The 19443-nt window shown below is 37.4% G+C and overlaps 1 protein-coding gene across 6 annotated transcripts in view; it reads right to left on the minus strand.

Annotated features, from left to right (window-relative positions):
• Positions 1 to 15300: 15300 nt before the first annotated feature.
• The window catches only part of LOC127842016 (uncharacterized), a 32277-nt gene continuing 28134 nt past the window's right edge, over positions 15301 to 19443 (minus strand). For all 6 annotated transcript variants that reach the window (XM_052371321.1, XM_052371316.1, XM_052371315.1 and 3 more), the window contains one exon: positions 15301 to 17062. In XM_052371321.1, the coding sequence (XP_052227281.1) occupies positions 16893 to 17062 (170 nt within the window). In that variant the 3' untranslated portion in view covers positions 15301 to 16892. The remainder of the gene's footprint in view (positions 17063 to 19443) is intronic.

Here is a 19443-nt window from a genome sequence, read left to right on the forward strand (position 1 = left end):
CTTTACCGGTAACCCATATATCTCACCAGTTATACCATTGCCAGTAACCATGACACCACACGCCGGTAAACACAATTACACGCTGGCTCCAACTGCGGTGCCAGTAACCACCGAACTTTACCTACAGGGTATAGTGCCGGAAAGATCTAATCTACCTGACCCCTGCAAGTCTGGGTAACCAACCAACCATGCAAGCAACCAACCAACCAAACCGCCCCGTTCAGTTAGCCTTTTGCTATAATGTTTACGTTAAGAGATGGGTTATGAGCCCACTGCGTCATTGCGGTGTTGTCCCGAAGGAGCCCCAAACAATGGCAGCGGAGAGCTCAAAACCTCTAGAATATACTTGTTTATTTATAAATAAATACTGATTAACCAAAATGAGTGGAGCTGAGAAATTCAACAACATGTACTCACAGAATTTTACGCCACAAATAAATTGAAACAATTTATTCCCCAAAATTCTGATAGCACACCAGTACTAGCCACTTGGTCGATACATATTGCAATGTTTACAAATGATTATGCCCTTTATATTGTGGGTTATAAAAATTGCATAATGGCATCCCGCAGGGTGTCCAGATAGAACTCCAGCTCCACTGGTGACAAGTGCACCCCATCCGGGAGGAAAAAAACCGGGGTGTTTGCATCAATGTCGACAGTGATACTGGTGCTGCGGCTTGTCCACTGCACACACACCCGACCAAACCCGTTTACCCGGCGACGTTTTGACGTAATAATTTTCCTGGGGAGGGAAGAGCGCCAATTTATTCGGCCAATGATGTCCACCCAGATTATTGCTGTGTCTGCGAAAACTGTCCTTAAATTTTTAATTTCTCTATTTATATTATTCCGTACCTTTGAACATGAGTCGATGCACAGATCATTTCCGCCCAGATGTAATACCAATATATTTGGCGGTGTGGACTGTAACACATTGGCTTCTATTGACCACCGTAATGATGACGATGTCAGGCCGCCAATTCCCCACCATGCGAGGCTTAAGGGCAGCCGCATGTTCTCCATCCCCCGTTCTTTGGCTCTTGCTCCTGCCCGCTGAGGAATACAGTCCCCGAGAACCCATACCTCTGTCAATAGCAAATTACATTTTTGGTGTACACAAAACAAAGGTCAATTGTTTATTCATATTAGTATACGTTATTTATAAGGTCTCATAGTGCAACTGAATAAAACTAGTATATAAGCATGTATATCCGAATACAAGTCTTCTACGTGTCAATTATATTACTGTAAATCATAATGGTGTAGCCCAATTAAGCGAATATAGGTTCATTACTTTATTACAGTCTTGTCAACATATATACAATCACAACATACAATAAAGCATAAGCATACTACTAAAAGCTGCCACTCGGAAGTATTGAGTAATAAGAGACTAGAGTATTAAATCAACATAAGAATCCTCATTCACTTATAATAAAATAAAAGGGAGCCAATCACTGAATCCAAATTACAGAAACGGTAACGTGAACTACAGAGTTACCTCTCTGCGTTTTATACTGGTTTTGACAGCTCGTTATGGGCGCGACCGTCTGGGATGGATCACTTGTGACGTCACAGCTATTAGCTGCTGTGCCCTAAATAAATCTTAAGGGTTATGGTCTAATGTACTTTTTGTATGTGTCTGAAGTCCATCTCCCAAGTTTCGCGATGACTTCGGGAGGAAGTCCTTTCCTTTCCGTTGCGCGCCCAATTCTAAAGCTATGAGTGTTAAAGAAAGCGTTGCCGAATTCAGTGCGGCCGAGGCATGTTGCTAGTACCGCGTTAACCTGCTGTCTGGTAACTGGCATACCCCCCTTACGACAAAATGCTGCAGGACCTACCGGTGACATAGCCAGATAGTCGCGCATTCTCTGGACAGGACATATTGATTCCTCCGATTTTGGAATTTTGAGTGTGACCGCCGCGTTGTGTTGAGTTTTTGACTTGGCGATGCGGATTGAGATGTATTACTGGTCTAACGACAATTCAACGTCGGACGTTCTGATTTGGTTATACATTTCTGTTCGTTTAGGTGATACCAACTCGCTTAAAGGAAATAGCTCAAAATAGGCGAGGGGAAATATCGCAGCAAATAGAGTTGCCTCATACGAGTTATAGCATACGTTTGGCAATTGCTGTATTACTTTGAAGAGGATTTCTTCTATTGACCTCCGTAATGATGACCATGTCATTGAGGCGGCCAATTCTCACCATGCGATGCTTAAGGGCAGCCGCAGGTTCTCCATCCCCCGTTCTTTGGCTCTTGCTCCTGCCCGCTGAGGAATACTTTCCGCGAGAACCCATACCTCTGTCAATAGCAAATAACATTTTGGGTGTACACAAAACAAATGTCCTGTCAAGAAAGTTTTGACCGTGCGGGTCGCTAAGCCTTTCTCAAAACAGTATGCTATGAACCATAAGATAACCTGTTCAGGTACTGGTTGCATTTGGGATATATGGTTAAGATCGCAAAATGCGTTAAAGGCATTAACACCGGTTTCGTATGCTGCGCTAGTGTTTTGTAATATCGACTTTCTCATTAAAGAGATTGCTCTGTCTTGAAGATATTCCAGAGGTACTTGGGTACCCTCTATGGTTCCTCGTCTGCTTCCGGTGCTAAGTTTTTGAATTTTGCCGTCTGAAATCGAGATAGTGCGTCACATTTTGTTTTTTTTGTACCTGGAACGTGGGATGCTCGGATTAAAATATTAAATTCCAAACATTTGATTGTAAGGGGACGCAACAGCGTCATAACTTTGTCCGATTTCGAAGACCATGAGTAAAGTACACCTACAACAGCGGCATTGTCGCAGTTGAACTAAATCTTTTTGTTTTGTAACATACATCCCTATATTGCAATTGAAACCAACATCGGGAAAAGCTCTAAGATCGTTATGTCGCTGGTATGTCCGTCCGTATGCCAGTCTACTGGCCATCTAGCTGCGCACCAGTGCGACTCAAAATAAATACCAAAACCGAGCCCCATCCCCGCCGCGCTATCGGTGAAAATATTGTCATCCTCATTAGACAGTCAAAACTGATCGTGAAACATTGATATCCCGTTGTAATTTGCAAAAAACTGAAACCTCATGCGCAAGTCCAGCTTAAAATATCGCCTGATTCTAATTCGATGAAAAGGCTTGGTTAAACCGCATGTCGCATTAATAAGCCGACGACAGAACGGTCTACCTGCTGGTATAGCCCGACAACAAAAGTTAAGGGAACCAATGAGAGGAGACTGTATATCGCGCAACCTTGCTTTTGTTTTTGACAGAATTTGGCTGATCTTTTCCGTCAATTCATGTATCTTTGCCATTGGAATGCGGACTTGCATTTTTGCGCTATCTAACTCTAAGCCTAAGAATGTTAGAACCATCGTTGGAACCTTCCGTTTTTTCAACTGCCACTGGGACACGTAGTTCGACCATAACCTTGGAAAAGACGGACATCAAATCACCACACAGTGAGCGAGACTTATAACCACCAAAGAAATCATCAAAATAGTGATTAAGCAGTCCCGAGTTTACTCGGGAATCGACACAGTGTTCTAAAAAAGTACTTAAACGTTCGAAAGTAGCACAACTAATTGATGCACCGAAAGGTAATGTTTTATCAACATAGTACTATCCGTTAAATTGGAACCCTAATAACTGAAAATCTTCAGGCTTGATTGGTATGATCTTGAAAGCATTTTTGATGTCCATTTTAAATAAGAAACAATTTTTACCCAGACGTTGTATTAACTCAACAGCTTTATCGAAACGTGTGTACTGGGCCGATGTCATAGATGGGTCTATATAGTCATCGACGGATTCCCCTTCTGAGTAAGTACCGCATGTATCATGCGTTACTCCCCGGGGTCCTTTTTTCGAACTAGACCTATTGGCGATACTATGAGTTCGTTGAACGGTTGTGAAGAGAAGGGGCCTGCAACTCGCCCCTCCAACAACTTTTTTTCGATTTTTTTTCAGAAACTACCTTTGGGTGTTCGTAAGCCAATTTTAAATTTTTTGCGACGCGTGTTTGTCGCGGCCCGTGATATTGAAGTGAAAATCCGTATTTGAAATCATAAAAAAGAAACTCTGCCTCCGCATTATCATACCCTCGTAGAAATTTGTGTAAAGCGCCTTATGTCATGAGCCATGTCTATAATGTTTTTGTTTTGACAGTTACTGCGTGTATCGACTAAAATTGCCTCGGTTTTGTCCGAATTGACGCTGCCCGAACCTGTGTGAATTTGGGTTATTTCTGCCACGAAAGGGAGCATCGAACCTCGATGTTGGGCGACTCCCGAGGCTTCCGCTACGCTCTGACAGTTTATTGCTGGATGGTTACCCCGTCAACGCGAGCAATTGCGAGGAAAACGGCAGTTTACCAGGCGGCAACTTCCCTGGTTAAAATAAGTACACATGTACTGATCGCGTGAGGGGTGTAGAAACGTTCCCGGTGTGCGCGCGTTTGCGGGTTGCACAAGCATACAGCGCCACCAAAGGTCATTATTTCCGACCAGGGTGAGGATGAGATGCCCTGACGGAGCCTGAACTGCTCGTCATAGGTGCGCCAAGTCGACCCACCCTGGCGGTACGCGGCCTCTCTTATGATCCGAAAATATTTCAGCAATTCTTGTGTTTTTGATTTGTTATCATCAAAAGATAAATACATAGACATGAAGATAATGAATGCGTCTGACCATTTCTCGATCGAACCAATCGTGTCTTTGCATTCTTTTTGTTGCGCCACCAGGCGGCCGTCCGCTGAAACTGAAAGTGTGGCCCCTGACGGATGACTTTGGAGCTCTACGGACCCTTTTAACAATAATGCGAAATTGACAAATTCACCCGCCCGATGTGTTGTTTTAACTGATCGGGGATGTGGGCCGCTACGTCATCCGACACTATCCGGATGTTTGGCATGGCCGCGCTCGCTGTTGTGATGTTTGACGCGATGGGCTTTTTTGACTGGCTCGGTTGCTGTAAACTTGTAAACTACTAACATTAAGGGGTTCACTTGTAACGATACCGGTGCTTGAACCATTTGGCACTCTTTTTCTTGTTCTCGGCCTCTCTAAGTAGTTAATCAAAATCGATAACTTTTTTACCTTTATCCCCTTCGTTTAGCCTATTGCCATCCGGTCTTACCGACCTCGGCCTCTTCTGCGTCCCTGTCTTTCGTCGCGCGCCTCTACCTCTCATGCTGACTGAGATTAAATGCGATTTTATACGAAAGCTTTAAAGTCTGTCTGAACTGAATTTCGTCTCGACGGAAAAGGAAGTAGCATTCCAGAAAATGTCTCGTGTGCAAATTCGGAGAACCTCGGCGTTAGCAACCTGTTAGCGTCCCTTGATACGAGGTAGCGAACAACCTTAGCCGTTTTGTATTCAATAATAAATGGAAATTATTCCTGTTTTATGTTCTGTGAAGATGTTGGGCATTCGTATGTACGTTGAAAAATAAAATAAATATAACAAATTACCTTATCTATAAAATGTACGTCATTAGCACCCCCTCCTTAGAATTGGCTACATCTCTTTTGGAAAAATTATCTAATAGATCGACAAGAAGCCACTTTTCTTGAGCATGCATCATCTAATATATGTTGTTTGCAATCGTTTCATGTTGTTAGCGATTTAATTGCCTGGAAATGTGTTCGACGCACAGGACAAACTCATCGAAATGCTATTAAAAAATTCACCATGCCACAACTTATAAAGGTCCGCACGTTTTTTTATAGGGTTGAGAATGTACGTTTCTGTACATGTTCGATGAATTAATCTTCGCTGAATCGCACTATATTGCCCGATTTTAAAAATAATGCGATATTTGCTGAAAAAAAAACATATAAACTCTAATCACCCTTTAAAATTATCCATGAAATTTCAAAACATCCGGGCCTAAGCGCCACCTCGGAAGTTGCATTGGCTAATGTATTAATGCATCTCAAAAAAGAGGTGGCGCCCTTGATTAATGGCCGTTAACATATACAAACTGCTTTTGCATTTAGCTTTTCAATTTGTTTTATATCATGAAATGAAGAACGGTCTTGATTATCCACTTAAAATGTAAACGCATTTTAGTATTACGGTAATATACACCCCTCGTATCATGTATTGTCAACATGATGATCATACATTCTTTAGCATGGCATCGTTAAAATGTGAAATAATTCCTGACATTATTATACAAAATGAGTTGCATTAATGCTTATTTGGTTGCTTTTGAAACACTTGATTTGCTGAATATTTGTTTTTCATATTTATTTTGTAGTAAAATTTGTCTTATAATATTATAGTCAACAGTTATATAAAACATTTTTGTTTAAAACTAATATTTGTTTACAAAAAAGAAAATAACCAATGCTGCTAGTTTGGAATGCGTGCGTACCCATGTGAAAAAGTTCTATAAACATGCGGGTTTTTTTTCAATGAAGACAATCTGGTTATTTAATAACACATATTTAACAAATACAAGCGCAGTCTCATCATGAAGACAACAAGCACCTAATCACTCAACGGCGGATATTGCTGGCAATAAAGATGAACTTTTTCTTACTGCCAAGGAACGGAAGTTGCAGTTGCAACCGGAAGGGACTTTTCGTTAACTACCAGTCTGACCGTGTGTCCACCCGAATAAGGACCCTTCAGTAACTAAAAAAATATTAAAGCTATGTGGATGGCGTTTCAGTTTTTTTGTGTTTAGTCAAAAATTGGGGTTGGTTTGGTTACATAACCAAGGGCTGTTTGTAAAACATGCATGTCCCCCATATGGGCTGTCAATTGTAGTGGCATCCATTGAGTGAATACGTTTTTTGTCACTATGACCTTGACCTTAGACCTAATGACCTGAAAATCAATAGGGCTCATCTGCCAGTCATTATCAATGTATCTATGAAGTTTGATGATCCTAGGCCTATGAGTATTCTTAAGACATCATCCGGAAACAATTTTACTGTGTTGAGTCACCGTGACCTTGACCTTTGACCAAGTGACCTGAAAATCGATAGGGGCCATCTGCGAGTCATAATCAATGTACCTATGAAGTTTCATGATCCTAGGGGTAAGCATTCTTAAGTTATCATATGGAAACCATTTTACTGTGTCTGAGTCACCGTGAACTTGACCTTTGACCTAGTGACCTGAAAGTCAATAGGGGTCATCTGTGAGTCATGATCAATGTACCTATGAAGTTTCAGGCGTAAGAGTTCTTGACTTATCATCCGGAGACCATTTTTCTAAGTTGAGTTATCATGACCTTGACCTTTGACCTAGTGACCTGAAAATCAATAGGGGTCATCTGCGTTTCATGATCCTAGGCATAAGCGTTCTTGAGTTATCATCCGGAAACCATTTTACTGTTTCGGGTCACCGTGACCTTGACCTTTGACCTAGTGACCTCAAAATCAATAGGGGTCATCTGAGAGTCATAATAAATGTACCTATGAAGTTTCATGATCCTAGGCGTAAGCGTTCTCGAGTTATCATCCGGAAACCATTTTACTATTTCGGGTCACCGTGACCTTGACCTTTGACCTTTGACCTAGTGACCTCAAAATCGATAGGATTCATCTGCGAGTCATGATCAATGTACCTATGAAGTTTCAGGGTCCTAGGGGTAAGCATTCTTGAGTTATCATCCGGAAACCGTTTTACTATTTCGGGTCACCGTGACCTTGACCTTTGACCTAGTGACCTCAAAATCAATAGGGGTCATCTGCGAGTCATGATCAATGTACCAATGAAGTTTCATGATCCTAGGCCTAAGCGTTCTTGAGTTATCATCCGGAAACCATCTGGTGGACGGACATACGGACGGACCGACATGAGCAAAACAATATACCCCCTCTTCTTCGAAGGGGGGCATAATAATTGAAAACTTAAATCAGGATTGGATCACCTCTTGTTCGAACTCAGCAAAGATACTACAGGGACAACACTCCTTACCATGTTTCATGGACAATCAATAAGGCATCTAAAGTGTTAACAAGATAAATGTGGGTGACAGACAGTGAAAAAAGGTAATCACAATAGTTCATCATGAGCATGATCATCCCAGATGAGCTTAAAATAAATACATATATTAACAAACCAACTATTTGTGTTATCCCATAAAATCCATATTTGAAACGAACCAACTTATTTTGAATCAAGTGCAAAATTCTTCAAGCTTCTTGAAAGAAAATACATGTCATACAATTAACTTTTAAAATACAGACCTCAATGTTTCTACTCAACACCAAATTTATTTTGGAAACAAACTATATACTATACTATTTATAAACAAAATAATACATCACATCCGTCATTAAATGATCTAATTAATTTCAGGAAATCTCATTAATTGAAGTTTTTATTAATAAAACCTTACGATAAGAAGAGCCTACAGATTAAGGGCTCATATTATGCTGAATTCACATCTTAACTAATAAACAAACCACCCAATAAAGGTATCAGCTCTTGCATTGCCGCTATTAAAATTATGTTATTTGGGAATAAATATTGAACCGTGGGTGAATTTTAACATTACTTGAAATGGTTGATATTTTGTGTTATTCTTGCATACTTGACATGAATAAACTCCAAATAGAAGTGTCTTCAAGAAATTACAGCCAATATCAGCCCAGAAATTCAGAATATTTAACTATAATATACAGCCAATATCTGACCAGATATAGTCTGAAGATTTGTTAACTAGACACAGCCAGTATCTGACCAGATATAGTCTGAAGATTTGTTAACTAGATAAAGCCAATATCTGACCAGATTTAGTCTGAAGATTTGTTAACTAGTTAAAAGCCAATATCTGACCAGATACAATCTGAAGATTTGTTAACTAGATAAAGCCAATATCTGACCAGATACAGTCTGAAGATTTGTTAACTAGATAAAGCCAATATCTGACCAGATATAGTCTGAAGATTTGATAACTAGATACAACCAATATCTGACCAGAAATAGTCTGAAGATTAGTTAACTAGATAGAGCCAATATCTGACCAGAATTAGTCTATAGATTTGATAACAAGATAAAGCCGATATCTGACCAGATATAGTCTGAAGATTTATTAACTAGATACAGCCAATATCTGACCAGATACACAGTCTAGAGAATCATGCCACGAAAAGTGCTCATTCAGGCTGGCTTGGCTGAAGCATATTAACAGTTACCGCTGATGGGTCACATGTGGGCTGTGGTCAGTCTCTCAGCATGGTAGGGTAATTAGGGGCCATAAAACTGTCATACAACTGCACAGGACCGGTGTGGTTTCAAGTTGCTTCCAAGTACTGTTTAACCATGTATTCTAATAATTCTTCTTGTAATAAAAACCTTAAACAGTTTTCCATGTTTTCACGATATATGTTTAGACTGATAAGTTAATTAAAATACAGTAAAATATATAATTTCAAGATATTTAAAATACATGGAAGATTTCAAAATTCAGAATTCATATTCATAAAAAATAGGTACATGTATGAACAATATGTACTAGAGTATTGACATTTGAGACATTATGCTTCATTATTAATTTAAAAATGTATTGTTTGCAATAAAAACAAAACAAAAAATCCAGAAAAAAATGTCACACAAGTTTATTCACAGATCAATGCAGTAATTAAGCTAACAGTGTGCATTGTTTGGCTAATCATGCTAAAAGGTCACATTTTAAGATATTAATTCGAAGTTAACACTGACATAACACTAATCTCTGGCAGTTAACTACATTTTGACAAGGAACTGACAAAATGCTCATTATCGACACAGTGGATCCTTCGATGTTGTATGCACGAGATTTAAAACATAAGATATTATATCTATTAAATTTTAAAATATAAAGTTAAGTGACATGTTGAATTTTTTTTTAACACTTCGAGAACAATAAAATGTACAAACAAGCAGAGTTAAAATTGTCCTCAATCATTTATAACTTAAGCTTAAATCTGTTCTAGACTCTCCAAAAGATACAACACTTTGTGTACAACGGAAAGCTCATTGAATGGCTCTTTAATTGTTTCTCAGGTTCTACTAAACATTAATCTTTTCTAATACACATATGGAAAGGTATGATCTTGTATTGCTTTAAATGAGTCCTGAATAATATTGATAAAGACCACGTATATTCTATTTAAGAGATAATTTCCAGGCCAAGTAAACAACTTACACATTACACTATTACAGAGTTATAGTACTAAGCAACTTCAGTCCTTAAGACGCCTTGAAAGACTTTTCCAAAAATAAGTATACTCTGATCAGACAGCTCCTACTAGCGGGATCATATGGTGTTTGTATTCAGTGAAATTGTTCACTTTTTGATAAAAGCAACAAACTTGGCTAATTTGTAGATTTTAGTATTTTATTCAATTTTAGCTATGGACCCATCTCCAATTTTCAAGATGGCCGCCATTTTCAAGATGGCTGCCAAGATGGCCGCCAAAATTTAGGAAATTACATGTTACTGCCATATTTGATTAAAATATTCTGTTTTTGGCATTGAAATAAGCTGTTTTATGTACTCTTGAAGATGCGGAGCTTGGTGTGCATGCTTAGACTTGTGGTCCTCCAGATGGGCTTCAGCATTGCGATTTGCTGATTCTCGTGTTGATCTCCCTTGCACAGTCTCCATCTGTGGTGACCTTGCTGCCCAGGTAAATGAACTCGTCTACATCTTGCAGAGGCTGGCCATTGATGGTAATTTGGTCGCCCACTCTGGTGTTCTTCCTCATGACCTGAGTCTTTCCAATGTTGACCCTGAGACCTATGGTGCTTGCTGACAGTGCCAACTAATGCTGGATGTCCTGGTTCCTGCTAGCACGTAGACCGATATCGTCGGCGTAGTCCAGGTCATCTAGCAGCGATGTCAGCGTCCACTGTATTCCTTGCCTCCTTCCCTCTGTGGTGCGGCGCATGATCCAGTCAATTGCCATTGAAAAGAGGAGAGGCGAGAGGATACGTCCCTGCTTCACTCCAGTTTCCACCTTGAATGGTTCAGTGAGCTGGTTGTTGTGGACGTCTCTGCACTCAAAGTTTTCGTACAGGGACCTGATGACGTTGACAAGTTTCTGAGGGATGCCATAATGTCGCAGAATCTTCCAGAGGGAGTCTCGGTGTAGGCTGTCGAAGGCCTTCTCAAAGTCCACAAAAACCACGTAGAGGGATCCATTCCATTCATGGGACTGTTCAAGGATCTGCCTCAGGACAAAGATGTGGTCGATGCAGGACTTGCCTTTCCTGAAGCCTGCCTGTTCCTGGCGAAGGATACCGTCCACTGCTGTTGAGATGCGTTGGAGGATGATGCAGCTGAAGATCTTACTGGTGAGAGATTGTAAAGTGATGCCTCGCCAGTTGTTACAGTTCCCCAGGTCTCCTTTCTTGGGTAGTTTGACGATGGTGCCGGTCTTCCATTCGCTTGACGCTTCTTCACTGTCCCAAATCTTTTAAAGAATCTGGCAAAGAAGCTGCGGTGTCACTGTGTCTTCTGCTTTCAGCATCTCAGGGCACACTCCATCGTCGCCGGGCGCCTTCCCATTCTTCAGCTTATGGATGTGGCCCTTTTTAATGATGGATCATTTTAAATGTAAGCAGATAGATATCGACGTTTGCAATTGTTGTATTAAAACCGCACAAATTCATCAGGTGAAATAATTCAAAAAGCGAGAAAATGTAAAAACAAGTTAGTGGATTAAAACCTACATGTACACTGTACTTATTGGAATGTTTTATTTTGAGCTATGTTATATGCATATGTACAAAGACGAACAGTTTTTATTATTATCGTAATCACATGTGTTATAAATCTAACTATATCAAATTATTCCAGAAATCAACAGTGTTGTGTTTGATTTCGTATATTGTTCCTGAAATCTCACTAAAAGTCGTCGTTCAAAAATGTTCATGTTTCAATTAAATCACGAGACCCTTTTGTGTGTTTTTAATACAGTTAGACTACTATTTTGAAAATTATTTCAGTTGAGTAAAAATTCGGGGAACGAAAACCTGAAAATGGACGACTAAAACAGCTAAAATAGTTAATATTTAGAGGTTTTTAACCTACATAAACTGTAACAAATAGTGGTTTTGACCTATAATAACACTGCAGTCTTTTCATTGTTTGTTAAGAGTGATCTTATTTGCATTGTTTGTTAAGAGTGATCTAATATGCAATTGTATATATGCGAACAATATTTGATTATTATAATGATCACATGTCTTATAAATCTAATTAAATAAAATTATTCCAGAAATCAGCAGTTTTGTGTGTGATTCATATCCACCCAAAATCACTAATAGATGTTGATAAAAAAGTCGTTGTTCCGGAATTAAACAAGGAGGCTATATGTGTGTTTTTTAAAAAAACTGATTAGACAAATATGTTGGAAATTGTTAACTTGGTAAAACAATTCGCAGAATTAAAATTTGAAAAATGGGCAAATTTACAAAAACAAATGCGAAATTTGGGGGTTTTTAACATAAAGAAATACATGGATTTTTTTAACTGAATCATCAGAAAGGTTTCTGATACCTATTGAATACCCCAAAACTGAAACCCTGGGTAAATTCCCATGACTGAAAATGTCTATTTATTTAATTATTCCAGAAATCAGAAGGAAAACTTTCGATTTTGAGTGATTTTACCCAAGCAAATCATAGATATGCACGGCTGTGACACTTCAGAAATGGGTTTTCTGGAAGGATATAAAATTCTCTTTTCAAATATACACACAAATTCTTGGCCTCAAAACTTGCAATAAACACCAGTGGGCTCTCGGACCATGAGAATCTGCTTTATGGATTTTTTATTAATAAATTAAATGCATATTTGCCAAAAAAGCATAATTCCCCCCCCCCCAAAAAATGACATTTTGACCTTACAAAAAGTACAAAATTAACAAAATACTTATAAAAAATGTTTTTCTTGCAAAGATTTTTGATTATCAGCATAATTAGTAATAAAGTATTTTAATATTTAATTTGATTTGTAAAAGATCGCAACAAAAAATCAGTAAATCAATATTTTCTCCTTGTTTTGATAGGTTGGCGGCCATTTTGATAATGGCGGCCATTTTGAAAAATATGAATTGGGTCCATAGCCTATTTTGTCGTAAATACTTTAAACCACCAATGAGAATATGTGTTGCTTTTATCAAAAAGTGAACAGTTAAACTGAATACAAGCACCATATGTGGGTGGAGGTTGTGACCGCGGTTAGGTTTTTAAGGCAGCTTTAAGGTCTTAAAGTGTGAACTCCTTGAATACAGTTATTTCTTTATTTAAAGACAAAATATGTTGAGAATATTATGCAAATGAAGGTATCTGTAAATACAAAAAAGGAAAACGCTTGCTTACATAACATACGTTCAGTGAGTATTGAAATTATAGATTTGAGTAGGAAAATCCTAATTTGGTACTTTAGGCGGCCATTTTGAAAGCCATTTTGACTTATATGCAATATTTAATTCATTGTTTGCATGTAGAAACATATTTTAATTAATTAATAACATAAAACAGCTAATTTCAATGCCAAAAACAGAATATTTAAATCAAATATGGCAGTAACATGTAATTTCCTAAATTTTGGCGGCCATCTTGGTGGCCATCTTGAAAATGGCGGCCATCTTGAAAATTGAAGATGGGTCCATAGCTAAAATTGAATTAAATACTTAAATCTACCATTATGCCAAGTTTGTTGCTTTTATCAAAAAGTGAACAATCATTTCACCATATGACCCCACTATACAGGACGTACTTGATTAGGTTAAACTATGTTTTCTAATGTATGAGCAAACAATGCTTGGCAAAAATATATGATGGCATAAATTATGCTACCTTTCATCCAATACACATTTTTGTTATTTTTGTTTAGGTGAACAAAACAAAAATTATTTGAATATTCATAGACAACTGAGAAAAATAAAAGTGGAACTGCGATGGTAATAATTTCAAATGTTTCAATTCACTAATCTTGATTTAAAATGAGTCTACTTTCTTTCATTGCATACTGTTAAACATACAAGACTATGTTAGATTAATAAATCTATCTCTCATAACTTACAATAATTATTTATTGTTAAAGTGGCCTTTTCACAGACTTTGGCAGGTTTGGAAGTTTGTCATTCAAAGCTTTATATTGATAAATGTAAGCATCGTATCTAAAAAGCTACAGTAAAAAATCAAGAATAACATTAAAAAAAGAAAAATAAGATTCCCCTCAGCAGGGCTCGAACCACTAACCCCTTGAGTTCTGGAGTAAAATGTCTACCACTTAGACAACTCGGCCATCCTTCCTGATACAATGTCGGATGTATTTTATACCTTATGTAAGCAATCCTCGTAGTGTTCAGATGTCCGTAGAAATGATTGTTGTTGAAAAAATTCAAACAATTGCCTTGCAATGTTTATTATGCACAAGGTATAAAATCTCGATTTCCGACAATTTTTGCATGTGCTTCCACGAGTAGTGAATAAAACACTGTGTAGCTGTTTAATACTAGAAACGCAGAAGGTACCTCAGAAGTGAAGTTTGGGCATACCAGCCAACTTTTTATCAACTTTTATGGCCCCTTAATTACTCTAATCATGCTGGGATGCTGACCGCAACACACAATAATGGGAATCTTGCCGTTATATGTAACTGTAAATATGGTTAGAACTGACCAGCCTGAATGAGCGCTTTTCGTGGCATGATTCTCTGGACTGTATAGTCTAAAGATGTGTTTACTAGATAAAGCCAATATTTGACCAGATCTAGTCTGAAGATTTGTTAACTAGATACAGCCCAGACATAGTCTAAAGATTTGTGAACTAGATAAAGCCAATATCTGACCAGATCTAGTCTGAAGATTTGTTAACTAGATACAGCCAATATCTGACCAGGTAGTGTAAAGATTTGTTATTACGATAAAGCCAATATCTGACCAGATCTAGTCTGAAGATTTGTTAACTAGATACAGCCCAGACATAGTCTAAAGATTTGTGAACTAGATAAAGCCAATATCTGACCAGAAATAGTCTGAAGATTTGTTAACTAGAGACAGCCTATATCTAACCAGAAATAGTCTGAAGATTTGATAACCAGATAAAGCCAATATCTGACCAGATAGTCTGAATATTTGATAACTAGATACAACTGACCAGATATAGTCTGAAGATTTTTTAACTAGATACAGCCAATATCTGGCCAAATATAATCTGAAGATGTGTTAACTAGATAAAGCCAATATCTGACCAGAAATAGTCTGAAGACTGAAGTGATTTAGAAACATATTTCAGCAACCTTAAAAAACCAAAATGAGATTCAATAAAATACAAACACATTAATACATTTATTATGAACACATCTCCTGGTAAAGCATTTGCAGTGAATGTTATGCCTGGTTTAAATACAACCATGTTTGATGATACTTGCATAGTAATAGCCCTGTCACACATATGCATTATTTTTTTCGATCTGTAGAAAAAACAACACATTTTATATATATTTCAACCAACATGATTGTAAGTGGCTATGTCTCTCTTAAAAGGGATGTTTCATAACTAAATATCAGGTTTGATTTTGAACTTATAATAGAAATGCAATACTGCTGAAGCAACTAGAGTTTCACTTCTTTATATTGATTCTTTCCGTCTTGGAAAAAATATTGTCACACACATTTTTCACATAATTCAAAAGAACAGAATTTTCTAATGTATGAAGTCTTCATAACTTTATTTATTTAGTCTTCACATTTTTTAGTATTTTAAGTCGTATTACCTACCGCTGTCCCTTTTGATAACCCATTATATGCTATTTTGACAATAAAGTACTTACACGTTTGATGTCAAATATGACCATGACATTTCAGGAAGATATCTGCCTTTTTCAAAAGCACGTTGATTTATATGGTTCTGATTTTGGATGAAAGAGATAAATTTTTTACAGTCATTTGCGTTTGTTCAATTCATGGATTTGTCAATCAACTAAAATAAACAAAAAATTAATACCCACGAATAACAAAGATTTTACGGTATTTCAAAATCATTTAATGGAGAGGAAAGTGAGAGTGAGGAAACCCCTACTTTGACAAATAATTTTCCTTTTGTTCATCAATTTTGATGCGCATGCTTTATTTATGTATGAAAAACATTGCCTGATTGTCTACTCATATTGGCAACTAATTTGACTTTAATACAACAAATACTTAAGGTTTTACAAAGTTACAGAGCAGAACAGAAGTGTGGAAGTACTGACGCACATTTTCTAAATAAATGTTACTTTATCAAACAGTCAAGAAAAGCTAACAATCGATTTGTATGACTGACCCATACATCATGATCTTCAAAAAAAGTCATGCTTAGTAAATGCAGTTTGGAAAACATATGCACCCAACAATTGCAAAAACTTCTTTTCATGACAAGTTTATAGGCTGTACAAGCAAAAAGCTGTTTTACATGTTACTTCAGTGTACAACATTAAAAAATGACCAGTTCTATGACTTTTGACTCATGCATTCTGGTGGCTATTAATATGTGTGTCCGGTAATTTATATCCGTGCCAAGCTCAATTCGAGACAAGTAGTGGCAATTTGACCTAAAACATCTTGGAGTAAATTTAACTTTTGGTAAAGTTATCGAAACAATACAAACCACTATACAAGACAGCCAACCACTAAGTCAATTAAAGATCTTCACTATCAATTAGTACCAACAACCCAAAATCCTATTTATTATATTTTTTTCATTTTCACAAAATAATTGAAATATCCATACAATATATGCAAGTCCTTATACAAAAAGTTTTACTGTTTAATGTTTAATTAATTTTGAGGTATCATCACTTTGTGGAAATAATAAATCCACTTCTAAGTGAGGTATGAAAATGTCATCAAACATTACGAGATGAAAGGAACGAAGTAAAAACATCCTTTAATGTTCCAGTATTAATTGGTTCTCGCTGAACAGTTTGACTCTTTTAAGTGCTATAAGTGTATCCATTTTAGTGTTCATTTCTTGGAGCAGTCTGTTTCTTGTCCTTGTTTCTTCCAGCATCTCTCTTTCAATGTTGATGAGCTCTCTCTTGTACAAGTCATCAGGACCTGCAGGGAAGACAGTGTTCATTTATTTGATTGTATTTTATTATAAGACATGGGTATGTTGGTTTTTTGGTATTATTATGTTACACTGATAATACTATTAAGAGTATTTCTGTCATATTGTAAGGACCAGATAGCAAACTTACACTTTCCCTTGGTAAACGCAGCAAATATATGAGACAGGCTCTGGAAAAACAGAGCTTAATGTACTTGTGTTAAGTTGTAGTCCCAACAGGCTTAGGGATAACCTTTTCTGCATGGTATTTAAATATTAAATACAATCTCTTTTATGAGCAAAAGACTAACAAAAAAACAGACACAGGCTTATTAGGGCCACCACTTTAGGTACATGCATGGTCCCAGAGAGAGGCTCATTGTTCTCATTCACAAGAAGTCACAGCTAAGATTACTTGTAAAGCCAACTGCCAAGGGGACAAATGCCAAATACTACATTTCAAACTAATCCCACCACAAGTTGTTTCATTCAATATATGTTATTCTCCCAAATGCTGTAATTATCACATCTTTGTCACACAATTTTTATTTGTTCTTGGACTGTGGCAATTGTTATATAATACCAACAGGAACAGGCCTGCAAATTTGAATGTTGTTAGTTAATAAGTGCAGGAAAACACCTGTTGTCATGTTAGTGTCGGCAGACAGACAGACAGACAGGCAGACAGACAGACAGACGGACGCACGGACAGACGGACGGAGAGACAGAATGACTGACATATGTCCATGGTGATTCCAGTATATCCCCATATATCCCCTTTACTTTGAATGGGGGGTATAACAATAACTTTCTTAAACACATTTAATCCTTCTTTTTATTGTGTAATCATACAAGTCTAATCTTAAAGAAGGTTTTTCTCTTGCTGGTTCAGTTGCAGTTTCACTTTGTTTATATCAGAAAGTAATTGTGTTGCCCATCCAAAAAGTAAAATGTCGGGTTAATGTGCAATATAATTACAATTTGGTTTTTAATATTTTTTTCAATATGGTTTAAAATTTCTACCAGCACTTATTTTATCAGACAAAGCATGATATGATCTTATTGCAACTGCTACAAGTTTAAACAAGAGGCCTCAAAGGGCCCTGGGACGCTCACCCGAGAGACTAAAATAGAAAGAAACAATGATTGAAACTCTCAAGCAAATATTTCAACTTATTGGTATGACAAGACTTAAAAATCAAGAGCACCGCATTACGGGTGCCATGCTCGGCTACGGATGCAGACGATGAGCTTGCTATGACAATACCTCGGGTTTTCTCCGAAAACGCCGAGCTAATAAGGTGTTTTAAAGTATTCACAATAGGCCTATATGGAAAACTACACCGCCCTCCCTGGCGGCCATGTTTTTAATACTCAGATTTAAAAAAAAAATATACATGTATATAAGGAAAATGCTTCTTACCTACTTACATAGAGAAAACTGCCCCATCCCCTGGCAGCCATGTTTTTCCACTGATCACAAACATTTTCAAACTCATCTGACATATCAATAACACAAACGTTTTGACCAAGTTTTATGATGATTGGCCAAAAAAGTGACTTTTAGAGTGTTCACAAGCCTTTTCAGTATATAAATATAAGGAAAATGACCCCCCCCCACCCTAGGGGTCATGTTACTAGATGGATCAAAACCATTTTTGAACTCAACTGTCGTTTCAGGGCAAATAAATGTTCTGACCAAATGTCATGAAGATTGGGCAAAAATGTGTCTTCTAGACTGTTAACATGTTTTCACTATATACATATAGAGAAAACCGCCCCACTCCCTGGCGGCCATATTTTTTCACTGATCACAACTATTTTCAAACTCAATCAAGATATCCATAAAACCAATATTTTGACCAAGTTTCATGATGATTAGACAAAAAATGTGATTTCTAACGTGTTCACAAGCTGGCGGCCATATTTTTTTTACCAATTCAAACCATTTTCAAACTCGACCGTCGTATCCAGGAAACAAATGTTCTGACCAAATTTCATAAAGATTGGGCTAAAAATGTGTCTTCTAGACTGTTCATATTTTTTCACTAAATACATATAGAGAAAACTGCCCCACCCCCTAGCGGCCATGTTTTTCTACCCACCATGACCATTTTCGAACTTGTCCGAGATATCTATTAAACCAATGTTTAGAAAAAAAATATGATGATTAGGCAAAAAATGTGACTTCTAGAGTGTTCACAAGCTTTTTTTACTATATAAATATAAGGAAAATGACCCCCCCCTGGCAGCCATGTTTTTTTACCGATCCCAACCATTTTCGAACTCAACCGTCATATCCAGAAAACACATGTTCTGACCAAATTTCATGAAGATTGGACCAAAAATGTGATTTCTAGAGTGTTCACATGTTTTCACTATATACATA

This window comes from Dreissena polymorpha, chromosome 8 (assembly GCF_020536995.1).
Source record: "Dreissena polymorpha isolate Duluth1 chromosome 8, UMN_Dpol_1.0, whole genome shotgun sequence".
Classification (NCBI taxonomy): Eukaryota; Metazoa; Mollusca; class Bivalvia; order Myida; family Dreissenidae; genus Dreissena; species Dreissena polymorpha.